Source organism: Harpia harpyja, chromosome 2, assembly GCF_026419915.1.
Source record: "Harpia harpyja isolate bHarHar1 chromosome 2, bHarHar1 primary haplotype, whole genome shotgun sequence".
NCBI lineage: Eukaryota > Metazoa > Chordata > Aves > Accipitriformes > Accipitridae > Harpia > Harpia harpyja.
In genome coordinates, this window is record NC_068941.1 from 87,575,634 (window position 1) to 87,603,335 (window position 27,702).

General features: G+C 42.7%; 1 protein-coding gene across 1 annotated transcript in view; it reads right to left on the minus strand.

The window, feature by feature from the left end:
* The window catches only part of DDRGK1 (DDRGK domain containing 1), a 43,147-nt gene extending 18,980 nt beyond the window's left edge, over nt 1-24,167 (minus strand). Inside the window, exons 1-4 of the mRNA XM_052780831.1 lie at nt 24,023-24,167; nt 17,008-17,169; nt 5,809-5,915; nt 3,735-3,836 (exon numbers count right to left, since the gene is read on the minus strand). Of these exons, the coding sequence (XP_052636791.1) occupies nt 3,735-3,836; nt 5,809-5,915; nt 17,008-17,169; nt 24,023-24,110 (459 nt within the window). The 5' untranslated portion in view covers nt 24,111-24,167. The remainder of the gene's footprint in view (nt 1-3,734; nt 3,837-5,808; nt 5,916-17,007; nt 17,170-24,022) is intronic.
* Nucleotides 24,168-27,702: the final 3,535 nt, after the last annotated feature.

Here is a 27,702-nt window from a genome sequence, read left to right on the forward strand (position 1 = left end):
GGAAAAAAAGGAACCTATCTGACAACCATAACATTTCTCAGACAAACTTTATCAATAAATTTCTTGTGCCTTTTGGGATTATATAAACTACAGAAATGTCAGTAACCAAACTGCCTCCAAAAATCATATAAACAGCTACCCTCTGTTTTTTATCTCATGACTGTCAATCCATACTTGAGCTACCTTTCATAATTTTGCCTTTCCATCTCCTAATTTACATGGGGGAAGACTATTATCACCTGTGTAGTCCATAATGGTTTACTTGTGACAAAATGTTACTTGTGGAAGTGAAGAATCCTGTCTCTGGAGGAACGTATAAATGACATTTTACCCTATGTATTCTATAAAAAACACAATAAATCCAATGATCGCTTTATTGCTTATAGGGGCCTAGAAGAGAAAGGCAGTGTCTTTTATATCATACAATCAGTCTGTAACAAGATTTGCAAGATAAGATGTTATGATCATAAAGACAGGCTATGCTTACATGCACAGTAATCAAGAATCTATTAATTCAATTTGTTTCCCCTCCTACACCCAGTAAAGACTAAAACACCAAAGTCTTGTTATTACCATGCTCCCTGTAATACTGCTTTCTCTGCTGACTGAAGTAGCAATTCGAGTGACACAGCCTAAACATGTACAAGTCTTGAATTGTTCTGTTTCCTGTTAAAGACTCAGATGAAGACAGAGACTTAAAATTACTAAAAAACACTTGAGGATGAACATTAAATATTGTCAGACACATTTACTTTGATCCAGGTTCAAAATGTTCAGCAGTTACTGGATTATCAACCTGTCTTAAAAGCCAAGTAAAAAATAAAATATAGAAAACACTTTCCCCTGAGTAGCAGAATAATGTAGTTCATGATGTAGCCTGGTGGGTTGGCTTGCTGCCCTGATAAAGACTACTGGGAAAAACAAACAAAAGAACCAAACAAAAAAAGGTTAAAGTTACAGAATTTAAGTGGCCATGGAAGTTATTGCCTAAAGTGAATAGCAAGCTAGATTCCGGCATCTGAGCAATTTTCAAAATTCTAGTAAGTACCCCTTTAGACTGTTGAGCACAAAACTTAAAAAATAAAAAAACACAAACCCAAAGCCTTAGTTTATATTCCTCTTTTTCACTGAGCCTTGCAAAATGGAGGTGGAAGTGTTTTAGTGCAATCTTTACTAGGAATACTGAAAATTAAAATAAAAACAAATAAGATTTTCCTCATTCAACCAAAATAAATTACTCAGCCCTAAACTGAACAGAAGTGGTTTTTAAAAAAAAATTAAACATGTTAATAAGCACTTTCTGTGTGAAGAGACCTCTAGTTAGAATTTCACCCTTATTTGCTACTCAACTTTTCAACCATGCCTGACTGATCCTGATTAGCCAGCTGCACTGCTGAATCCCAGGTCAAACCAGTAGGCAATTAACAGGATAACAGCTTTGTCCTGTGCTACAGCTTCTTTTGAGCAGGTTGGCCAAGTTCACCTGCCATGCTGGCTAGCACTCTGGAAGGAATTGAAATTCTCTTCATTAGCCTTCTCTAAAGGTAGCAACATTTAAACAATGCTAGTATCCAGCCAGCGTGCACTCCTAATTCCCCTCAGAGTACTGGAGTTATTTGGTTCATTTCAACAAACTCTTCAAGGTTTCAAGGATATTAAAGTCCCCAAAACCTTAGGAAAAAAATAATAATTAAAAAAAATAAAATCAGGGAACTAGATGGAGGCAAAACACTTCAAAAAAAATAGACCACTGGAGGGAAACTTGCCATCTGAGTTATCTGTTATACCAAGCCCCATGGCAAGCAGGACGGGCAACAGACACGTGCTTTAGAGGCAGTCAGAGCTCATCTTGCCTCTTTCTGAGCTGGAAGTATGAGAGGGAGAAATTGGCAATACTTAAGAGAAAAGCAGAGTGGTCACAGGGACCTCAAGGCAGAAGCTGGTGCTACTGAAGTGTGTGGGCAGGCGGAAAGCAGTAAACACGGATCCAGAGGAAGCCAGGTCTGACAGCTCTGCTGTTAACGAAACACCTTGGCTAAGCACAGGACCGGCTCGGACTAGCTGAGATCAGCTATCCAACCTCAGGATTCACGCTTTGACCACTACTAGGTACTTCTAAATTTGCACATCTTTCTCAGAAGGGCAGCTGTGGAATAACTGGTCCCCTGGAAGCTTATTCAAGTTGCTTTACAAGTCAAAGTCTCGGACCATGCTACATACCCTGATGTTGTAGTACTGACATTCTCCTCATCCATTTCAATTTCTGAAATTCAGGAAAATTCTATTGATGAAAAGGAAACAACAGAATGTTCAGAAGACAAAGGATTTTGGCAGGGGATAACCCCAGAGGTAAATGTACATTCTACAAAAGATCTCATGGATACAATCTGTGTATGTAATGTATGGAAAAAAAAAATAATTTAAATTGCTTTATCCTGCCTTCATGCCCCCAACAGAGGAAAGGAAAAATTGTCTTTTCCTCTTTTAAAATGTTATCAGCAACACACTCCACTTACACAACCTGCTCTTAGAACAAATTAAAATAAATCTGCTCACTACAAACCACAGACACAAATCTCCACACATGTTTAAGTATCCCAGAAAGTTCACACTGAAAGCTGGCGGCTATGCTCCCCTGGGACAGCAATTACTCAGCACAGGATCGTGCAGAACACCTCAGTCCTTGCCTCCAGAAGCACGCTGCAAAGCTACCACACAACTTGCTCAAGCACCAGAGAGCATGAAGCTTGTTCCTAGCTCTTAGCCAGTAGCACAGATGCCCAGAAAGCAGCTTTGAAGTAAGTTTGCCTCCCTCACTGATGAAAGTATTCAACAAAAGCATTTCACTTGCACACTACCTGTTTTTCTGGGTCACTCCTGCTAACACACCCCTTCGTATGCATAGTTCAGAAATCTTTAATTGCGAAGCACATGTAAATTTGTAATTAGAATAAAATCGTATAATTTTACACAACAGTTGCAAAATCAGTTGCTGATGTCCTTCACTTTCTGCCCTGCTGGTTACAGCTGTCAGGCAGGCAGTGCTAATGAGCATAGTGGAACAGGGGCTGGGTAAGATTGCAAAATCTCCTTTGTTAAGAGGCACTCAAAGCTGGGCTGGTGGAGGACCTGAGCAACCTGCTCTAACTGGACATGGTTTGAGCAGAAGGATAGACCAGATGGTCTCCTGGAGGTCCCTTCCAACCTACATTATTCTATGTTTCTGTGATAACCAAACTTCTCCTGTCAGACATCAAGCAAGCAACCTCCAAAATTTCTCTTGCAACTAGGTACAGCTCCTTCCTTCATATACCTGCACTTAAACAGCTTCCAGATGAACTAACGGCCAACTTTATCAGCTGTGTTTGTCAACATAACAAATTGACCAGTCTGTCACTATGGCATACAGCAGTAGCAGATCCACTATCAAGAGATTGGGTTTCGTTTTGCCCTAGACTCAACCGTGGGTGGGTGCTTGCTGCTACATGTGTGTATTGACATTTGGAGTAGTTTTCACTTCTGCCAAGCACTTGTGGGAAAAAACCTGGGATCTACAGTTGAAATAACTGAGTATTACTGTAATTCAAACAAAATGGAGAAAAAAAAAAAATTAAAAATGTATGCAATAGTAACGAAAGCCAAAGGGAGTTCTGCTGATCACAGAACTTACATAGAAGCAATCTCAAAGACAAACTTGGTTCAGAATTTCCATCTATAAATACAACCAATCCCACCTGTCGTTCTTCCTCAAGACGTATTCTCTCCTCTTCTTTTCGCCTTTCCTCCTCTCTTTTTGACTCAAGTTTTTTCCGTTCTTCTCGCTCTGCTTCTTCAGCCTAAAAAAAAAAAAAAAAAAAATTACACAAGCCAAGCCTTACTCTTCCTGAACATAATTTTTTTAATTTCGTGTTGTAAGCCCATGGAGGGGCTTCTTACTATCTTCCTAGATGCATGTTCAGAAAGAAACAGTAAAGAGAATAAGAAAAAAAAGTCATTATCATTTAACTCCCCCCAATCTTCAGCATACTTAACATTATGATAAGTTTACAAATTACCCTTCTCACTTGCATTATCTGTATCTCAGTAAGGGTTTAAGCTTGGTAAATGCCTATGAGCTTATTACTATGGTGATATTAAGTAATATTGTGTCACGGCATTCCATTTCTCCTCACTTAAAATTTAGTTAGAATGGACTCTAAGGAGAGGGGAAAAAAAAAAAAAAAAGGAGAGGGGAACATAAACTCTGTAAACCCAAGTACATTCAGATTCATCATTAACCTGGGCAGAATCTCTTAAAGAAAAAGCTGTACTGGTCTCTTCAAATAACTTTATTATTTGTTTTTAAACCAAACCTAGCAAAGAGATTGTTGCAAAATGGGGAAAAAATAAAAAGGGCACTTAAGTGTATTGTTTAGAGATTTTTTAAGTTGTTCTTCAGTCTCTTCATATACTTAAATTTGAAAACATTCAAACGGAGGATTTGTGGCTTTGCATGTTTCAGATAGAAAGACCTAACCGAGGAATTTATCTGTCTATATGGGAAAATAAAAATCAGCATGTTTTAAAATGAAACAAAAGATTCCTCACTCCACCAACTGATGCTTATCTAACTTCATTCAATTTTGCTCAAATTTTCCACAAAAAAGTGGCTAATTAAATAGAATGAATATGGAAAGTAATGACAAAATGGTTAAAGCATAGAGTGACAAAAGGATCGTAATGGAAATTTATATATAACATAATAATAAAGTTTATTACCAAGCGCCCTATCAACAGGGCATACCACTACAGTGTAAAGCAGAAATTGGATTTAAACTTCAGATGACACTAAAATTCTCAAGGTGGGATTTTACTAGCTTTGTTTAGACCATCTACATATGACATACGCTAGTAGTTTCATAAACCCTGTCTTTTTGTAAGGTGTGTCAAGTCCACCCTGCACTCCAGCCCTGTTATGCAAAGGTTGTTTGATTTATATCTACTTCTTGCAACCCTGCCTTTCAAGTTACAGAACAATACAGAGCTCACAAAAAAAAAATAAAAATAGAACAACTAAAAGGAATTAATGCATAACCTGCTGCCATCCATGAGCACACTTCGGAAATTAAGTTTCAAAAAGCCTGTTGCTTCACTGGAATTAACAGCAAAATGCTGGGCAAAACTGAAAAAATGCAACAGTATTTAAGCAAGTAATTTTACACACAGATTTAAGAAAGAACAACTGAAAAGCTACAGTGTGTTCACTCTGCATACTTGGTCTCTCTTTAAGGGCCAAACTTCAACCAAAAACTGTCTGCGTCACAGACTTCAGTGGATTACAGGGTCTGCTTTTCATCTCTCCCAATCCATAAAAACAATAAACATGCCTAAACATAGATAAACCCACACAAAGTTTTTGCACTACGAGAGCACATGAAACACTACTCTGAACAGCCCATGGTTTTGGTCACAGACCCAGTGTTACAACAATGCTATGTGGGCTTGAGTGTATTTTTAAGGCGAGACAGTACTGAGATTAAGCTGCAAACCAGTAGAAACATCCAATAAAGAGCATTCAAGAGTTTAACTCCTCTCTCCTCCCCACAAGAATGCCAGAGAACCTAATGGAAAGAAAACAAGACACCATTTTCCATGGCCCTCTTGGGATATGACATAAAAAGCTGAATTCATGTTTTTAAAACAAAAATACAACCGTTGTAGTGATGACACTGCCTTTGCCTTTCTGGGGTGTTTGTCATCACCAGTTCTTTGCTGAGTACTGCTATTCAGGCTCTGCTCTGGGCTCTATACGTGGCAGGAAATGCTTACCTCTCTCTGTGCTTTTCTGGCTTGTTTCTCTTCTAATTTCCTCTGCTTCTTTGCTCCAATTTTCCCAGACACCTGAAATTCTGGCACCTCCTCAGCATCATCGTCCTCTGCAACATTGCATGAAAGAGTAAAAAACAAATTTTAAATCGTCTGTAAAAAGTCCCTTTGAGAAACTTCACTGCTTCCTAGGAAAGCAGCAGCAGATGAAAAAGAGACACACATACATTTCAGACAAGACCTATTAGATGGAAAAAGGCAAAAAAAAAATCACACGAGACTGCCAAAGCCACAGAGGAGAAGTAACAAGGCAAACACACACTCAAGAGAAGCCAGAGGTAAAAATTTACTTGATCTTTTGAAGGAAGGCTTTTCATAAACATTACCTGCTTTCCACAATTAAAAGATATACTTTCTTTTATACATAAAATGCACTAATGGTTGTCATTATATAACTGCTTAACACCCACCTGCAGAGACTTTCTTCGCAGTTACCTTTAAGCTTAGCACAACAGACATCCAGTCAAAAAGCGGAATTCAGAGGCATGCCATTCATCCACTAGTTCTAGCCTGATATAATTAACCTTCAAGGGAGGAGGGGAAAAAAAAAAAAAATCCCTGAAATGCAAATCTTGGGCTTGACTGCAACAAAACTACATGTAAATAGTTCCCTGTTGTACGACAATTGGTTGTTTATAATGATTTCTGCAACTGTGAAATATGAAAGTGTCATGCTCAAATGATGTGCAAATGCATTATATTTCTGCTCATTCAGGGGCTAAGTAAGACTAAAGAGCTTTTAAAGACTGCCATTTCCTCCCCCCCCTCAGTGTCTCATGAACATTTGGCCACTTTATTTGCTAATCTGAATTAGCCCTTGATGCTACAACATAAGTACTGTGGATTGACCTCAACACTCAAAGAGAAATCATTAGCTCACTTCATGAAACACTACATAACAGAGGGAGACTCATGTGTCTGAATCAGACGGTGGAATCAAAAAGAAGGATCTTTATCACATGAATCCCTCTTTTAGGTAAAGTAGTTTATACTTTGAGCATCCACGCTGCTGTTGCACTTGATGCTGACTTCAGATCCACACACTTGAACTCCACTGGGTAATCTGAAGAATGGCACTGCCAGCTCCTGCTATCTTCCTGAAATACAGTATTTATTTAGGGAGGGAGAACGGGAAGAATGTGCAGGGGATGTTCTTCCTCAGTTAAATTTTAGCCCTCACCATTGGCGGGGGGGGGGAACAACTCCCCACTCATACAACCCCTGAGCCCTTGGTTTCCAAGACTGGGCTAACAAGAAGAAAAAGCCTATCATGTCTGATAACCAGTTTCATGAGAGCCTGCAGCAGCTGTACCTGGAGCTGACCATACTATGGCAATCACCAGAACTGGTTTGGTAGGGCTGGTGCCTGGGTGGGAGCTCTCTCCACAGCACCTGGCCCCCCTTTTTGGGAACCCAAAAAGCTGCTATTAAAAGAGCATATGGATGAACGAGACTCACCCTTCTTTTATACATAGAATTAGGTTTGAAACACTCTTGTTTTACTAATTCCAATACATAGTATGGTACTATGGTTAAGCCACTGAGACACATCATCAGAAACAAATGTAATTGAGACCTGTGTAGGTGGCTCTCAAATAACTTAGCTGTTTTCAGGATATGGAAGTTAATATGAGGCAGGCTTGCTGAATTGGGCTTCAGAGAATTACTGGTATCTGATTACTGAGATTATCAAAAGGGTTCCCCCTTCCTACACCACAAAGAGAGCAACAGGGGACACTCAGGCTTGACACAGTTACTTCTACAATTTTGCTGAAGCTTAAAATAACTTTATTTATATTTAAATACGAGGCTAAGGGGAGTTCCAAACACAATGGGTGAGCAACCCAGCTTTAGCAGTTATTACTCCAAAATTAACAGTTCAATACTAGCATTATTCTTTAGAAAATTATTTCTGGAAAACACCACAAATATAAAACACCATCTGTGACACTATTCAACCTGAGGCTCTGAGTGCTTTCCAGATTTCATCTATATTAAGAGTACCTGAGCCAGAGGTTTGGCAGAAGTCTAGAAAGGCTTTGAAAGCCTTTTTCCAGTCCTGGATCAAACACGTCTTTGTTCAGTAGCATTTGCTTTCCTCCTGTTTGAAGCATCTGATGTCATCCCTTAAGTACCACTTCCTCCAAGCTTTTTCTAGTGCATTCAGTTACATCCAGCAAGACAGACACAGTGATGCAAACACAGCCCATGAATCAGCAGAGCTTTAAAGGTCAACAATGCACTAAACATGGGTGCAATTAATATGTGCTAAATAAACCTGAACATGCTGACAAGAATATAAGCACATGGTAAAAGGATTTGCTGAACCAATTGGTTATTATAGCAAAACAGCTGCACCAAAAGCAGAGTGGATGCTGCAAGCAGCCAGCGAGACTTTTTTTTTTTTTTAAACATAAAGAAGCTATCATTTCAGCAGCTTTTAGCAATCACTTTTCACATATTCATAGTTGCCAACACTAGTAGACCTGATGGGGGGTCAGTCCATGGGAACAGGCACTCCATCTGCCCCTGTGCTTCAGATGTGATGCAAGACATTCAGTTAATTGTGCTCACTTGTTGTGAAAGCGGTTTGTCATCACCCAAAGCACTACGGTTGGCCAGCCTGCATACATACTCGGTTGGGAAACCTAAAAACATCAGACATCATCGTATAGTTGAAGCTGAAACTGTATTTTTGTTTGAAGGCTGATCTTCTAGGGTGCTCTGTACAGTTTATCTGATGTCTTAAAATGTGGCAGTTCTGGGATGTACGTAGGGTCGTGGCATGAAAGGGAGAGAAATTTAGTACTCCAAACTTGACACAAGCAGTTTTTCAGTAGTGACTTTCCCTAACTGCTCACAGTACCACAGGACACGAAAGTCCTGTTCCCACTTCACAATATGATGCTGATAAACACCACCAAACCTCAAGGCACACACAACCCTTTTTACCTGAACGGCTTGGATGTGACATAATGGGACAGCTTTCAACCACAGTCACAACTCTACAACATGTTCTGGTCCATCTTTACAGAGTCCAACATAACTATACCAGTATTTGCAGAGCTTGCAAAGCATTCCCACCAGCTTCCAGCTCTAAGAGACAGAAAGCAGAACTAGTCTGACTTACAGTGACACTTTCACACCACTTTACATATTCTGCTCTACACAAACATGGGGTTTGCTCAGCTAGCCAGCTGAGAGGTAGCTTCAGGGAATCTTAGCTTTTCCTTAACGTTTTGAACATACTGAGAGGCAGGACAACAGGAAACAGTTAAGTCACACAGGTGTTTGAATGTCCTGAAAATTTACTGACTGCTTTTTAAAAATACTTCCCAATTGTCCCGAAATGGAGTGGTTTGGACTGCTTAAAGAATCACCATCAAGGCTATTAGCAAAAATGATTTAATAGGAATTTATATAAAAGCGCAACTTCACAGAGTTTGATGGCAAGGTTCACTCTATTACTTAATACATGGATGAAACATACACAGGAAAATAAAGTTAGAATCAAACTAAAATTATGTATACAGAGACTGAAGATGCAATAGGGTAAAAGAGAAACCTACAAAGGAAAATCGAGTTAGAATTGATTTCTTGTGATTTGTACAGAGATTGGGAATGTAAAAAGGGTAAGGGAGACCCTCCCGTTGAGCCACAAGGTTCAGAGAAGACCCCCTTGCTTTCTAAACTCCTATTGGAGTCTAGGTGCAGCTGGATCAACTCCTAGTGCCAGACTTGGTCAACGATTTATATCTAAAGGGATTATGAGTATAATAGCAGCCTGAGATTCATTCAGAGTTGAATAAAGTTCACAACAGTAACTTACGTATAGATTTGAAAAGCAGTATTTGTAATATACTTGGTACAGAATATTCAGGTTAGTACACATACATGCACAAAGACTCTAAGAGATATACATAAGCAAGTAAAAGAGATATACCTGTTAAAAATTCCCCTTGAGTTCAGTGAAAATATTCATATCAAACGCTTCAGCATCCTTCTCAACAGACGAAGGGTTGAGCCTCAAGGAGCAAAGAATATCAGCCCAAGTCTTGTCGGCTTTCGGTGACAGATCTCCAATCTTCGCAAACTGAACAGTTTGCGAGCTCTGAGAGGCGTCCCACTCAGAGGGAGATGCTGGTCGCAGCCTGCTGTGGTCCAGGAGAGCTCAAAGGGTCTCACTTAGTACTACTGTTTATAGGTTTGGGAGATGACTGGCTTTAGCAAATTTCTGGGATTCCAGTAGCACTGGTACTGTTTCACATGAGTTACGATTCAGATAAGGCAGGCTCCAAGGCTGTCAAAGAATGACTTAAGATTCAGATACGGGATGCTCCAAGGCTGTCAGGACAGACCTGAGGTATGTCCTAAGGTTGTCAGGAAATGAATAATTATCCCTACTCCCACCCCCAGCCTCCACCAGGCAACAGGAGACCTCGGTACAGTCAGTACAGCTCCCTGTCTTAGCCTTGCAAGAGTTCCCGGTATGGTCAAGGGACACTTAACCGCCCAACTCATTACACTTATGCTAAGGCCTAGCAAGACTTCTCGAGTTCATAGATCAGCCCAGAGAGAGGGAAGAAATGCACCACCACACCAATACCATTAGAAAGTGTGCTGGAGTGATGATGTTCTCTATCAGGACAGGAATTTACCAGCTACTGTGTACAGAATATGCAAAAACTCCAAATGAAACAACCCATAGCATATATTTTAGTTGCCCTTGTCATCTATGTCTTGCCTCCTATTAAGTTTTGGAAGCGAAGCAAATGGAATCCCATCCACAAAAAAGGATGCGAGCTGCACATGTGGCTACTCACAAAAAGTCCTTTACGCACAGCTAGCTGCTTTATTTACTATTTATGCAGCACCTAACAAAAGGAGTTAGAGAAAGGGGGGGAAGATGCAAGGCAAAACAAACAGTTCTTCCTGAAGGCAGAAGACATATGCATGTTATTAATATTGAATAGAAGTATAACACCAGCCACCAGAAAGGAATTGGTCCACCATATGGAAAGGTGTGGGCATTCATGAGTAACACAGCCCCATGTTGGTAGAGTCATAACAACTTTAATTTTTTTTTTTTTTTTTTTTTAATTTGGTAGCTATCCAGTTTAGGAACCGAATGAGACATTGGCTTATTAATCTGAAGCCCCCAAACCAGCCTACGCTTAGGACAGAAAAAGGACAGCAAACAAAGGGCATTAGCCCTTTTGAGCAGAAGTCAAACAACTTGAAGTTTTTTCTCAAATAAAGCCATATGGCATAACTGAGAAACCACACACCTACCTCTTCCACACACCATCTGCATTTGAAATGTCTCAAGGGCAGACACACATTGTGGATACTTTGATAACACTAAAGTCACTTTCTATATGAATAGTAGCAAGTCAAAATTAACTTTTGATTCACTAGTTCAGATATTAGTAGTCAAAGTTTAACTGTACTAGAAAGGTTTTCCTACTGATTAAGCGTTAAATTTATTTCAACTACTACATCAATTAATATAGCTCTATTACCAGCTGTTTCACAAGAACAGCATAGGACCACATCAGAGTTTCTATGATTATAAATTTTCCAGATCTTTCGGCACACCAGAGTGTGGGGAGATGCAATGTTACATGAGAGGTAGAGAGTCTGCTCAGAAAAAGTGCTTCTTATGTTGGCAAATTTCAGCACAAAGACATTCCTCACTTTAATTTGTGCACAGTATCCATCACTGAATGGGGATAAAAAAATTATAATTTTTATATTATTTTTTTCCCCCAAACTAGCAGAAAACATGCATGCAAGATTTTTTTTAGATGCAAGATTTGAATGCTGGACTTAGCTGCTACACAAAGCAATAATGGGCATTTAAAAATGCCCAAATATTTTATTTTTTTAAACTGCTACAAGCTTTTTTTGTTTTGTGCTTTCTTCCTCAGTCGTAATTAGCACTTATAAAGGAAAACATGAGATTCTGATCTCCAACTCTTGCCAAGCAAAAGAGGAGAGGAACTTATGATTTAATTTATGTTGGAACCATTAACTTCTTGATATCATTTTTTATTTTACAATCTAGAGCACTCAGACTGTCAACAACTGTTCACTTTATCTTTATCGATTCTGTGTAAGTAAATTTAACCCAATGTTCACTGTACTGGACGTTCCTAAACCTGTGCTCAGATATACAGGGCTAAAAGCTCAGAGAAAAGGCCTGCAGATGTTGGGATATTTAACCTTTCGGAGTTATACGCTGCTGCCAAAAGTAGAGAACCTGTAGTTTGTTACAGTTACGAATAAAGGCTGTTGACAAAACCAGATTATTTCTTTGATGCAGTCCTTACTTTCTGTTTGTTAAGAAAAAACCCATCAAAACATAATAATCCACACAAAATCCCATTTTTTGGCAACACTTTTTGCAACAAGTCCGAGAGGTCATTTGTTTGTAGGATGTGGAAGTGAGTACCTTTCAAAATTAAACCCTTGAAAGTATTCCCTGGAAATCTACTGGGCTGCTTAGGCTCTCCTGGCACATCCTTCTCTTTTGCCTTGTTTCTTTCTCCATCTAGCTCAGCCTCATCCACAACATCGACCAAAGCCTTCCACCCAGAGGGTTGCCCAGTGGTCTTTGTTTTGCTTGGTGGTTTGGAGATTGCTATCATTTCTTAGAGAAGTCTGTTTCTTGTAACTACCCTAAATCATGGTGTGGTGACGCCTAGAAGTTTCAGCCAACAAAAATGCCACCCCCTCAAATCAACAGCAGCAAGTTTTGGTCCAAGACACCACTCTAAGTGACAGAAAACCTGGACTGCAAAACCTGTGTCCTACTCACCGACTGACTGAACAACCCCGGAAAAGGCACTTTGCCTGTGCATGCCTCTGTCTCTCCACAAACTCTTTGTATCGTGTGCTGAGGCAGGCAGGTTTTCTCACTACATGTTTGTACAAAGTCACTGTCGGAAATAACGTATAACAGTCCTTCAAGCAAACAGGCATTTGCCTCAGTTCATCATCCTCGTTATTTTTACAACGGTAGGATCGAGACAACCCAACCATACTTGCCGTTATAAGTTCATCCCCACAAGTTTCTTGTCACTTGATCGGAAATTAGGGTACTAAAGCTTTTATGCAAACATCAGATTGGCTGGGTCGCTTTCTGCTCCAAGAAGCATAAAATGTAGTGTCAAGAGAAGTACCTACTTCACTGCAGAGCTCTTTGCACTGTTCAAGGCACAATAAGCAGGTCTGGAAGTGCAAGCTCAACTCGAGAATTGGACAACTGCTCTTTCTGCACATGACCAGCGACCAAATAAAAGCTCTTAATGAAACATCTTTACACATACCCAAAGGTGATCAAAGTCCAAGTGGATGCACTCAGAGCATCAGTCAGGCAAAACCAAGAGCCATAAATACCCTCCTCAGTCAATAAATGGGATCTGAAATTGGAAAATGGCTAATGCTATTTATTCACACTACCCCACGTCCCAAACAACTCTCAGCCCAACTCCAGTTTATCCCCTTTCCCCTGCTTCCTTCCACTGCTTAGCTTGGCCTTTCCTGCCCTAAATGATTAATGCCTGAAATCCACACACATTTATGCCTTGCAGTGAGTTTATTTTTATCCTGGCTCTAGCTAGCCCCACAAAGCCACTTCTGTCTGGGTTCAATTTAAATTAAGATACAACAGAGCTAATTAAGTCTGCTAGCTGGGATATCAGAAGCAACCTAACCACATGAATACAGAACTCTCCTTCCAGACTCATTTTCCACAGGGAAAGGCATAGGCACCCTGCTACAATGTGCAGAGCAGATGTCCTCTGAGGCACACAGACTTTAACAACAGTTGCCTAGATTGCACTGGGCTGCATGAAAGACAGTAGTGTTATGACTAGAATTAAGTTGGGCAATATAAGCCAACCAAACCCATTTTTCTAAAGCCATGCTGGTGGAACACAGCTCAGGGGTCTCAGTCATTTTGAGAATTACTTTGTCACTGATGAAAAATATCTCCCCAGCAATCTTTGGTCATCAGAGGATATTAATAGATGTTCATATTCTCATAACAGATGACCTCCTTTGAGTACTCAACTAACCACTGAAAAACATTACTCAGGCAAACCAAGCCAGCGTAGGCAGCCGGCTAGCAGGCCTGCCCCCACAGCACAGTGCAGCCCACATGGAACCCGTGAATAAGGAACCTACGTACGCTGTGTGGGTTGCAATTCTGGTAGGAAAGTCGAGGCATTTAGTGCTTCACTATTTATTTTTTGTCTGTGACAATCTGCAAGTAATTTACGTGTCTTATCCCACCCCACCGACCTAAAGGAAGAATTATAACCTGGTTTAGCTCCACTGGCAATGGGTGTAGATTTGAGCATTCGAAACAATCATTTACTATCCTTGTCTGTATTAAATGACTCCTTATCCAGACTTGCAAGCAAATAAGAATAAGATTTCAACTACAGAAAGGACAATTAAAAGTGAGAGGTTCTGATCCTAGTGCCACAATTTGTTTTGGTTCCCCCCATTACCCTGCAAGAGATTTGAGCACTGGCACAATACAACTTAGCACAGGCAACAGAAACCGTGGGCTACTATTTTACCCTTGAAGCTTTCTTTCTCATTCTGGAATTGAAATCTGATTGTTAGATGGAAAACAGAAAACCCTCACGCTAACCACAACTCCAAAGCCTGCAAGTGTTGCTTTGAGACCGTTCCCTAGAGTCAGCAGAACTGGCTTCCAACAGGCAGAATACTTTGGTGATAACAGCAGTTCCTACCTGACTCCACTTCCATGTCTGTAACAGTAACACAGATCTGGCCGGGGCATCCTCACGCCCCTCCTGAGTTCAGTGCTAGAAATCTTGCAGCGCTGGGTTGGTGTTATGCCTGCACCGATCTGTGGCACAAGTCAGAGTGACACAGAGCAGGATCAGGTAGCTTTGCCCAAAGCTAAACACAGGCCCAGAGTGGAAATTCCACACACAGAACAGAAACTTACTAGTAAAACATTTTAACAAATTTAACAACATTTTAACAACGAAAAAAACCAACACACTTCAGTTGCAGATGTTCAGAAGCCTTCTAAAGCAACAAGAACATTTACAAGTCAAGACTGAAGAAACCAGACTGGCTTGTTTACAGTGTTTCTGTCAACGTTGCCAAATAGCTTTGCTCTTCAGCCCTGGGTGCCCCAACTGGTCCTGCATTGCCTGGGACTGTCCAACACTGCATGCGTTCTCGGCTCTCTTTCCATATGAACCAACTAATTTTTATAACACAAAACTCAGCTGTGGGGATAACTTGCTATTTCAACACGTTCAAACAGAGGCAGTAATTAGACAAAACTGCTCTATACTGCAGTGACAGAGAAAATGGACATGGCCCCCACACAAAGGAGACAAATCCAAGAGTGATTCCAGGCCTATGCTATATGCCCACAGACTGGCCTTCAAAACACGTAACACATCCTTCTCTAAGGGGCAAAAAAAAAAACCCAAACCACACACTAATATAGGTAGCTCAGGGCCAGGCTAAGGGCTTTGCAGCACAGATGCAGCCAGTCCATGACAAAGTGGGGCTAGTCCCAAGTAATAACGGCCGCTAGTCATTGCACGCCTCAATGCTGGGGAACCACGGACAGATGCTTCTCTCCACAGCTATATTGAAGTCTATGCTCAGTCTCCAAAGGCTTTGATTGTGCAACAGTGCTTAGGCACTTGGAAAATCCACCCCAGAATATGAAAAAAAACCCACACAGAAGCAGAAAACAGAAGCAAAGAGCAAGAAGTTGGTTTAATTTGAAGAAGAAATTAAAAAAAAAAAACAAAACAGGGATGTCATTTCAAAGAAAACTTCATGCAAGAGCCGCAGCACTTGCATCGGATGAACAGTAAGCTGCAAAAGAATTATTTATAAAGCCCAATGACACAGATTCTTCTATTGCTAAAGTTACAAAGTAAGATAAGCCATTTGCTTTGACAGCTTCACTGTTGGCCTTCAGCATTCAAACTTTTGATGTCTGGAGTTTAAGGCAAAAGATATTCAGATTTCATTTTATTTTCAGGATGCTATCACATGAAAAGAAATAACCAAAGTTGAAAAGTTCAGACCTGTCAATTTTCCATTTGTGAAACCGTTGAACACAATTAGCTTGAAAAGCATGTTTACCTGCCAACATGAGCGCAAGACACTTTCTACAAAGTGCAAGACAAGAAAAGCTGAAGAAAATGCAACTAGCCCCTAATCAAGGCATCACACAGATGTGTGCTCACTGTTTCTCACCTACTGCAGACCAAAAAGACACTCTGATCTCCACTGCAAACCCAAGTGAAGCAAAGCCCACTTTTCTCAATAATTGAGCAGAAACCCTGAACGCTTAACCCACAATCTGAAAGTTGAAGGAATCCAGTTAGGTGAATCATGGTGATATCGCTTCTTTAGCAACAAAGATAATAATGTGTGAAGTTTCACCAGAAAAGGGAGCGAGGCTTACAGGGTGTAGAAAGATGTTATTTATCACCATGTTCTCATCTACAACCACACCACAGAAGCAAAGCTATTAACTGTAGATCCAGCACAGGAACAGAGGACTCATTGTCAACAAACTGCTGGCAGTAAGACAAAATGCTGCAGTCTGTGGTGATCTCCAGTTAATCGGCTTGATTCTGATCACCACCTGTATGGCTCCTCAGAAAGAAAACTTCAGATTTTACAGAGATTACATTGGGGAATTAATGCTTCCCACCAATTTGTAAGAAACCAGTACTTTACTATGGCTCATTATTCGAGTGCAAGGTGCGGATTCTGTTAACCCAAATTTAACCTGCATGGTTAAGCAGGAAATACAAAAGGCAGTTTCTAGGAAGTAAGCAAAGAATATGTTGTGATGCACCGTTGGCACAACAAACTGCCAGAATTCACCACAGGAGGCGGCAGACGCTTCAGTTAAAGGTAAGTGGTACATAGAGATTAAGCGAGGAAGTACAGAAAGAAGTTGGAGAGTCAAATAGATTATAGTCAAGCTGTAAGTAACTCACAGTCAGCAAAACTGAAAAACTTTCCTCAGGAGCCAACCGCACCCCTTCACCAACCTTAACGTCTGCTGTTAAGGTCCGTTTCGATGTTTGCAAGATGAACTGAACCAAATATTACCTTCCACCCAGTCTTCCGCCTGCTGCGCTCTCCTCTGGGCCATCATCCGGTTTCCCATGTTCCTCCGGCGCCTTGGCATCCCATCTCCCCGCTCTTCAGTATGGGGCCGGGGCCTGGCTGCTGCTGCTGCCGCTGCCACATTTTGCTGGTGTTCCTCATCAGCTGCAAAAGGGAAATTTAATTGATGAGATTGGCCACCTCTGCTTGCTGCATCGTCCTTTTGCCAGTCAACTTTTGCAATCAGAAATGCAATACCAGTGGTGTTTTCCAAATGAGAGAATGCCTCCCCACTCTCATGTGGTTTTTTTCCCTGCATGGCAGGAGATATGTGCAAGTTGCTTTCCCGTGATTAAGCAGGATCCTGCACTGGAACCTTCTTATTTGTGCCCAGTGCTCTATGCAACGTGTCATGGTTTAACCCCAGCCAGCAACTAAGCACCGCACAGATGCTCACTCGCTCCCCCCCCCCCAGTGGGATGGGGGAGAAAATCAGGAAAAGAAGTAACTAATAATGATAATAACACTAATAAAATGACAACAGTAATAATAAAAGGATTGGAATATACAAATGATGCACAGTGCAACTGCTCACCACCCGCCAATCGACGCCCAGTTAGTCCCCGAGCGGCAATCCCCCCACTCCCCCCAGTTTATATACTGGGCATGACATCACATGGTATGGAATACACTGTTGGCCAGTTTGGGTTAGCTCCCCTGGCTGTGTCCCCTCCCAACTTCTTGTGCCCCTCCAGCCTTCTCGCTGGCTGGGCATCAGAAGCTGAAAAATCCTTGACTTTAGTCTAAACACTACTGAGCAACAACTGAAAACATCAGTGTTATCAACATTCTTCTCATACCTAGCTCAAAAACATAGCACTGTACCAGCTACTAGGAAGACAATTAACTCCATCCCAGCTGAAACCAGGACAAATGGAAATTTTATCCTGACAGCAGTCTTTTTCGCAATAGCATATAGATCATCATAAAGAAAAAGCTATAGCTATGTGCTGCGAATGTTATTTGATCTGACAGAGCCCACACACAAAAAAAACCCCCACCAAAATCACCACACCACAAAACAAAGACAGACACCCCCTCGTGCTTGAAAAATATTATTATTTCATCTAAACTGATAATCTGTTTTTCCTTTCTGCCAGAAAACAATTCTCTTTACCTGGCAGGACTAGCAGTCTAATAGTTTCTGAGTTACCAAAAGGCAAGGACCCAGAAATACTTTTTTTCCCTTCTAAAGTATTCTGATTTTTTTTTTGAATTTTTATTTTGTACTTGTGTAACGTAGAAGTAGATTCATCTGAATTCAAACCTCGGAGCATGCATGTTTCAGAGTGGAATATGTAAATCGTTATACCTGAAACAAAACCTGAATAGCAAATAAGGATTACAAATTACAGCCGTGATACATACAGGGTAACTTCATTCTACCACGCTGATTTAAACTGCAGGTCTCCCAATAAACACATGTAGGGGAAGACAGAACACCAAAGGTCACTGCAGCTCTCACTGCCATCCTCTCTGCATATGCTTCAGTTACTAATTAAGATCTGACAAATGAGGAATATCCTAACAGAGGAGCAGCTGGGAGACAGCATGGGAGCAAGCAACTGACCAGTGGGCTCATTTCAGAAGTTCTCCATAGAAAACCCTTGGCCAGGTTTTTCTTTGAGACCTCCCTGATCCTGTTGCTATCAACTACGGTAGTCATGCCAAAACAATCAAGATAAGGGTAAAATATCATCATGCTCGATACCTGCTTTGCATATTCCATTGATAAGCATAACTTATATTTGTGTACGTTGTTACTTGCTCAGTCCTGCAAAGTATTAACTACTATGCCTTAATTCAGGTAAATATTCAACTGGTCCCATGGAAAGCTGCAGAACTACTCACTGCTTAAACTCAGGACACACTTTTTTGTGCTTTGCCAGATTATATTGTGTCCCAGCAGGAGCACAAAGTGCTTTGCACACTCTGCCAAGTCTCCAGCATCCTCTGATCCAAACAATGCCTTCCTAAAAAAACTACTATTAGCATATCTATGATCAGAAAATAAGATTCATTATGACTAGATCTACACGATGATCAAAGGTGTGCTTGCAGCTTACCTCGGTATATCTCAACTAGCTTCAAAGCAGCTAACTTTGGTGCTGATAACAATATAGCTGCAACAGCACTGAGCTCAGCACAGGCTGCAAAGCAGAGTCATCTGGGGAAATATTTGGCCAGCAAAGCCATTAGCAGTTTGGGATTGCTGCAACAATGATGTTAGCAGTCCCCCAGCAAACTCCAGCACTAGCACGCACCGTGACATTTTGAATTGAGTCACTGCACTATCACACTGCTGTCACCCTCTTGTTCTCATCCACTCCTTTTATCTGTGGACCAAAACAGGTCTATAATAAATTACAGAGTGTAGGCTCCAGGGATCCAAGCATTTTGCTTCAAGGCTTGCCCAGTCTTATTTATAGCATGATAATGCTTATTTTGAATGCTACAGAACATGCTATAGGAAAGCATTATACTGCAAAGGCAGAGCAGCAGATCACTTATTGGGACACTACTAAATGCCAGAAATACTTAGTCTGCAAAAAGACTTTTTATACAAATGCAATATTTCTCTTAAGTTCTTGAGATACACTGCAATTCAAACCTTAGCATCCTTTCACCTGAAAGCTTCAGTGTGTCTATCTCAGTAACTTCCAAAGGTGGTCCTGCACAGTGTATCAGCTGTGCAGTTCTAGCCCTCATTCATTCTGGGGTTTGTTTTTGGTTCCCGTTGTCCTGCGAAACAGAGACTGTTTTGCATTTTGTGAAAGAGGAATCTATTTATAAGCCACATATTCATTTCAAACCGAGATGCTTAACCCTCACAGAGACAAATATGTGAGCCAAGCTGTCCTATTTTCTCAATTTAATTCTCCACAGGAGACATGGTAATTCCTCAAAGTTGACCAGTGTTAACAGGGCTCAAAAAAGCAGTAAAAACCCCACCAAACCCGACCTGTATCATGGTCAAACACATAAGGCAGTTGTTGGACAATCCTTGCCAGATCTCCAAAACATTCGGACAAACGACAGAAGACACCTAGACGACACTACGGATTCTCATTTAGTAGGAAAAGATATGCTTTAATACAGCTTTTTTCTTCCCTCCCACCCCCTATAGCTTCTGTTTGCAAGGCATTCAGCTGGACAGTCATTTGAAAAACTTGAATGTTAGTCCTTGCATTTCTTCCCATCCTTCATAAGGGGGAGAAGAAAAGAATCATTTACTCTGCCTGTAACACACTTCTACCTGGTTGGTTCTTCAGGGGTCAATGATTTGTCTACGTGGCTCAAGACACATCATTTATTCCAGTATCTAGAAAGTTAGATATGCTCTCTTTCCCTCTGAACTGGAAGTATCACAGATCGACTAGAGCTGCACACGGAGGGGTGTGACTAGTGATTTCAAAGAATACAGAGGATACACTTAAAAACCCTCTTGCTCTTATTCTTGGAACTGGATCGACTGTCAGATTTGAGGTCAAGAATAATTTTCCTTGGGGTCTGGCCCTGTGCTTTTTTCACCTCCTGCTGCAGCACAGGGCGTGGTTTGGCCACTGCACTTATCTCAATACATCTCTTCATTTTCCTGTAGCTGCAGAGGTCTCAGACATAAGCAGCACCCCAGGCTAGCCAGTTCATGCAGAGATTAGTCACACAAGGACTAATGAGACTTGATATAGAGCCATCTGAGTGAAACTTAATTCATTATAAACACATTATACAGGTGAGACAAGCTGATCAGGAGATGCTCGATGGTTTGCAGAATGGCAGGCCATAAGATATTAATTAGATAAAGCCCTCAAATTAACAGGCAATACAAACAAAAAATTAAACAGATGTCTGGAAAATGGACACGGCTTGAAAGCCGGGTTTAGTTTGTATTTTAAGCTTTAGGTTCTCCAGTTTCCGACTCAGCCTTCCAAAACCCAGGCAATACCTCTTTTCTGGGGATGCTAGGTTTACTGCCGTGCTGAGACAGCAGCTCCGCCTCTGCGTTTTCAGAAACATCAGCACAGTGCAGAGGCAGCAACGGAGATTATTTCATCTGACTTGTCAGCCAGTACACAGCAGCAACTGTGAAACTTTCGTTGCACTATCAGAGCTCCTTCCCAAAGGGAAACAGAGCAGAACTCTGCAGAGCTCTTTCCTAAACTGGATGTGAAGCACCACTGTTACATCGTTACAAAGAACCCTATGAAATCTTTCAGAGCCCAGACTTCTTAGGACCTAATTTTACATACCGCAGGCAGAAATCTGCTCCTTTACGAAGCCTTGCAAATTTCCACTTGCTCAGAGCAAAGGCATTTTTTTCTTGAGAAGCAATCCTTCACCTACCACAGCACATTATCTTCAGTTATATCAGATAAGCAAATCCATCAGGGTAACACCTGGGCTGGCAAGTTTCGACGCAGTCCAGCAAGACACAGCTACTAGTTTGTGAGCTCCCTCGTCCCGTACCGACGCGGAGAGAGCTCCACCTACTGCACCCTCACACATTAGTGGTACTTCCTACCACTCGGGCAGCATCCAGCATCTACCTTCGTGCTAACCTAACCTGCGAAATTCAAAGAGAAATTGCAACAGGTGGAAGTATGCTTGGCTTCCCTGGGGAGGTGCTTTTGCCTAGAACAGCTTACCACATTAGGGCTTATTCACAAGTAGATATGCCAACCATGTGTAAAAGCCAGCAAAGCTACTTTTTTTTTTTTCTTCTATTCTCAGCAGAACAAGTCCAGGCATGATCTTGCTGGAAACACTGTGCTGCTCCGAATGACCTTTCAAAGGAAATACAGTTACAGGATTTACCTCTTGTGATCCTTAGCTCCCTTCATTATGCAAAGCAGGCAAGTCTTGAACATTTTTAAAGGGCAATTCCCCAAGAGAGAGCATAAAGAGAAGCTGCTGCCCCAGTCCCCAGACATTAAAAAGAAAAGGTGAGAGCTACCAACCAGTTCTCTAGGTCAGGAGTCCCTGACTTCAAATCCTTTCCATGAGACAACACAGATTTACTAGCAGAATTGTAGCAGCTTCCATTTTCCACATAAGCAAGAGGAACAGGAAAGCAAATTCCTGTTTAAGACCAAATTTTGCAGATATTAAATACGCCACAGCCCCAATGGTTTTGAAAAATAATTTCTGTTGTGTGAGGAGAACAATGTCATCCCCACAAACTGAAATTCTGTAAAGGGCTTTATAATGACAGAAATCAGTATATTAAGGTAGAAATTATGTTAAAACCGCATTTAAAAAAGCAAGGCTAATGTGGAAGTGTCAAAAAGATGCCACAGAAAAAGAGGCTTCAAAATGATTAAATTATCCTGAATGTAAACTAACTTTAACCAAGCTGCTCAAAACCAGTATTAAAGCTTTTTGAGAATTCAGACCATTTAAACCAAATGTTTGGGCTTCAAGTTAGAACTCTGTACACTTAAAAAGAAAAGAAAAAGAAATCCTCCTGAACCCCACAGCCCCTGATTTACCTAAGTCATGATACAAGTCAAGTTCAGGAAATTACTTATTTCCAACAGTCTCATTTCTCTGGGACATGCACTCACTTTTTACCAAAAGCTTTAACTAGAAACCTGACAAAGTTTCATCAGTTTCCGAGCTGTTGAGAAAGATTTAGACCACGTCTATACAAAAGAAGGTGTGAGAAATGTGTTGGAAAATTAAATTATTATCAGCAAAAACTGCTCTTAACACAAAGCTCTTACCAGCATACACTTTTGCACTGCAATGTGTTTATACCAGAGGTGTTTCGGTTTTTTTTTTTCCTCTTAAAAAAAATTATCAAAGCTACCCTCTCCTCAAAAGAAAAACAAAACAAACCCAACCCCAAAACACACCAAATCCTGGCAACTGGTGTTATACTGACAAAGGCTTCAGCGTTTGTCCTGGCTAGAGATGTGAATTTGAGACCCACAGCTAAATGACCTCCCTTCTTCCACTTTGAAAACACAAGGCTGGTAAGTTCAGACACATCTGACTTCTTCCCATAACACTCAACTTGCACCCATGCCAAAGTCTCTTCCACCATGGTTCCACGCTGCCTCAGCAGGCTTGGCAGCTGTTAGGTTTACAGTTGGACCCGATGATCTTAAAAGTCTTTTCCAACCTAAATGATTCTACAATTCTAGCTGCTGGTCAGCAATAAGACACTCGCCATTTGAGGGAGGACTGGAAGTGCTGTATCATTTACCCGTCCCCAGAACGGGACTGCGCAACACCGCACCTAAACCTGGCACAGCTAGCAAGCCCTCACAGCGTCGGGCGAGGCAGAAAAGGAGCAGAAGTGGGCAATTTCTGTGAAATGCAGGTAAAGCAGGCTGTCAGGGGCCGGAGAGAGACCGGCCTACCTTTCAGGTCTCCTGTCTGACAGGAACATTAACCGGCCGTTGCCCAGGACCTGCCAGGGAGAACCAGGGGTCCTGTCAGCCAGGCTGGGCTGTCACCTCACGCAGTAGATTTCACTCCCCGTTCGCAGGAGGAGCCTTAGGGATACACCTTCGCCCCCGCCCGCCCAGCCCCAGAGCGGGAACCCTGCCAGACTTTCAACACCACGACAAACCCGCTGTCCCTCACCCTAGAACCGCCTCAGGCCGGGAACCGGGCTCCGGCCCCAAGCCCCGAACAGCAACAGCAGGCCTCGCCGCCGCCCGGGACTCCCACCCCGGGGCCTGAGGGGACGACCCCGGCGGGGGGAAGGAAGGGAAGGACGCCAGGAATCCCGGGGGGAAACACCGGGACCAACCGCCCCCCCCCCGCCATAGCGGCTCCCCCTCCCTCAGGGGAAGGCCTGAGGCGAGGCGCGCGGGGGGCCCGGCGGACCCCGTTGAGAGCAGGGGCGGGCCCGCCTGAGCGCGCCCCGCCGGAACGGGGCGGGAAGCGGCCACTGAGGCGGAGGGGGGGGGGGGCGGGGGGGGAGACCGAGCCAAGCCCGTTAACCCACCTGCCCTCGCTTGATCGCGGAGGCGGGTAGCGAAGAAGAGGAGGACGGCGAGGAGCACGGCGGCGGCGGCGAGCAGCGCCGCGTCCATCCTCCGGCCCGGCCCCGCCCACACCGGCCGCAGGGTGGGGGGTGGAATGAGGGGGGGGGGCGGCACTTGGTACGTCCCCACCTCTCCCCGCCGCAAGGCCCCCCCCGCTCGCGGGCTGCCCGTGGACTGCCTGAAGCGGGCCGGCGCTGAGGCGGGCCGTGGCGGAGCCGGGCAGGCGCGGTGGAGGGCAGCCCGCGTGGGGATCGGGGTCCTGGCAGCGAGGCGAGGGGGTGAGGGAGCGCCGGCCCCGGGGCGGTCAGTGAGGGAGGCGGCGTGGTCCGGGCCGGGCCTCGGTTCTTCTGGAAGGGAAGTTGAAAGGAGGAATTAAAAATTGTGAGGCAAAACCGCCCGTGAGCGCGGCGGCGGTGGGTCTGGCCGTCGGGCACGGGTGTTGGAGGCGTTTCCCTCAGCAGCACCGAGGGGTGAAGCGTCCGTGCGTGCAGCGGGTTGGCCCGCGCGTGGCGATCTCTTCAGCCGTGACCCAGCACCTAAGTACGTGCACCGGGCCCGATGAATCTTAAGTTACACCTTATGAAAAGTCTATAAGTACTGCCTTTAAGTCAGTGGTATGTAGGCGTGGCATCAAGGTGAAGCTGCCTGGCTCAGCAGCACATCAGGCAGCTGAAGAAATGCTGTCCTGACGCGGTCTCAACCAAAGCAAGTTTGCCCCTGACAAAATCGGAGAGGCTGACCCTGAACTGGCCGAAAGCTAGCTGTCTTGCTTAGTGAGCTGGCTTACCTTGGTAAAAATGTGGGAAAGCTGGCTTAATTTGGTAAAAATGTAGGAAACCAAGCTGCCCAGAGGAAGCTGATTTGTGTGAAAATCAGGTTTGCATTGGTCTATGCAGAGCCAGTGCAAGTTGGGTGGGCTTTGGCTGTAGATTGATAATTGCTTTAAGCTGATCTAATGCTGGTGTCCAGCCAAATGGAGGATCTGTCTCCTGTCGCTTCCCTTTGCTGCTGGCAATGCTCTGTGACCATGCAATGGGCCAGAGCAGGGAACTAATTTTTTTTCTTCTTTTTTTTTTCCCCTGGGTTTGGTTTTTAGCCAGATCAGAACAAATATCAGCACAAAAAGGATGCTGCAGGAACTTGCAGCTGGGGGTGGAGAACAAACTTCCCCCCCTTTGGATGGTCACCCACCATTAGATCTGAAACCATTTGTCAGGCTCTGCCCCAGTCCTTCTGTGAGTGAGGAGGAAAGTATTTTAGTTTTTACTTGTTTTGACTTGCTTTGTGCTTGTAAAGTTCTGACTGATCTAGCCCTTTCTTGCTTCGGATATCCCTTTCGTGTGGCCTTTTAAAGTACTGTTTGTTGTTGGGGGAAATGTTTTAATAAATTGAAAATGGAAATTAGAGACTATTGGACATCTAGACATGATCAAAATAACTGTTTTAGCTAATTAGTCATTACTGTGGACCGCACAGCTGCCTTTGCACATACTGTCATGAGCTCAAGACAAATTCAGATCGGTCTGCCACAGAAAAAACAGCTTCTACTAAGGAATTTGTTAAGTCTTCACAACGTAGAACCAGCAACACAGTGGGAAGTTCTCAAAAAGGGACTGAACTACTGGATGTTTTATTACAAAGTTTTATTTTAATAATAATCTTTCGAATCTCATTTTGGAAATTGGTGACAATGCCCCTTTGTTCATGTCCTGCTCAAACTGTATTGTCTGTGGTCTGTTTCTGTCTTACCAGGTTAGTCTAATACTCACTGGGCGGTTGGAAAGGACATGTCTTCTGGTAACTTTTGAGACACAAGGGAAATTGCACCTATACACAGTTAGATAAATTGTGAACTGAAGCTTTCCTGGTGATTATCTTCAGGGTATGCTTCAAACAATGGTTATTTTGTATCATGTGTAATGTTCAGGATCGCTTGTAAAAATAAAACCTGAATAAAAAATGTCTGTGTTTTTCTTCCATGTCTTTGCCTGCAAATTTTAAAAATGGTGATTCTTTAATGAGAGTTAAGAACAAAGTTTTTAGTTATTTTACCTGTAGGATATTTCACTTTCTTAAAATCCATTCTGATTGGAGAACATACTAAACTTCCTAAGAAGTATTATGTGCTGTAACGTTTGAATGTTCTTCTATAGTTCTGTATCAAGTCCTGTAACACTGCTGAGAAAACAGTAAACGGGCACAGGCCAAGTGTGAGATACCAGTGTGTGCTCTGTCCTGCAGGGAGTTCATTGCTGAAGGAGCGGGAGGTGGTGGGCTGTTCTCACAAACCTGTCTGTGTTTAGTGACAGTCTCGGTGTAACTCAGTCCAAGGCACTCTGGGTGCACAAACAGCCGTGTCCTGGGGCCACACACGGGCATACACCGAGCAAAGCTCGAAAGATGCATCCAGAAAGAAGCGTTATTACGGAAATTTTACCTTTTTTTAGTTTGCTTACCTCTGCTGTCATTCGTGCTTTGCTTGGTAGCTGTGGCTACAGCAGATGTGGAGGGAGTTGATGGGTCCCAGATCCTGTTTTCTTATCATCCAGCTAATGACCTTGCCCTGCAGCCAGCACTTTCTTGTGCGAGTGATAATGTATTTTATTTGCTTGCACGGTCCCTACCACCTTGAATAGGAGATAATATAAATGATGTGATGTCATCCGCTCCTCTCTGGGCTGCAGAGGTAGCACATGAGTTTTTTCCTGTAGGTGTCACCGTTATGCCACGTAGAAACAGCTTAAACTCTACAGATGAAGGGCAGGGCATCTGATGCTCAGTTCAGTTTGGTTACGGCACCGGGGTCGTCTTCAGAAACATTTTACATCCCTTGGGTTGTATTTCTCAGATGCCCTTTTATATTTTTCCCAGTTTAGATCTGGAAAAATCCCTCCGGTTTCTTTAATAAACATGTAGATTTCAGAGGATTTTCAGTTTGAATTTCTACCAAGACACTAGGAAAATGTATGTGAAGGCTGTGATAAGCAGTAGGTGTTAACTGGCTTTAAGTGACCACTGTTGGAGCATGACTTGTCCCACTCAGTCTTGCAAATATCACGCTACGGTGGGATCATAGTAATCCAGAACTTGCAAGCCTATGCGCTTTCCTCAGCCAGCATGGGGGCAGCGCCTGGTCCCGATGCAGGCAGTTTTGAGGGTAAGTATGTGGCTTTTCAAATTATTCTTTATTTTGACGGAAGGTCAAAGAGCATGTTCCCTGCTCAAATGCCTCATTGTATATAGGAATTAAATACGCTTGCGTGAATGATCATCATTTCTTTGTAATAGCAATGAGAATTAATCCAGCTGGCAGTGTAGTCCCAGAGTGTTTGATTCAGTAAGTGTATGGTGGCATCGTGTATTGATGTCCGGTAATAAGACTCTAAGTAGAGGCAATTCAGCATCATCTGTGCTAATAAACTAAGCGCATCCAGGAACTAAATGTATCCTGGGCCCTGTGGCCAACTGGCACAAAATGCCCTCTTCCACACTTGTAAATGGTCTTGCCTTCAAGAAGAGGGTGGCTGGATGCAAACTCCCTGTTGGGGGTTGTTCTTGGGCTGTTCCGGGCATTGAACCATGCCTGGGAAATATCTAGGAAAATGCAAATTGGCACCCAAATTTACGCTGGGGAACTTTC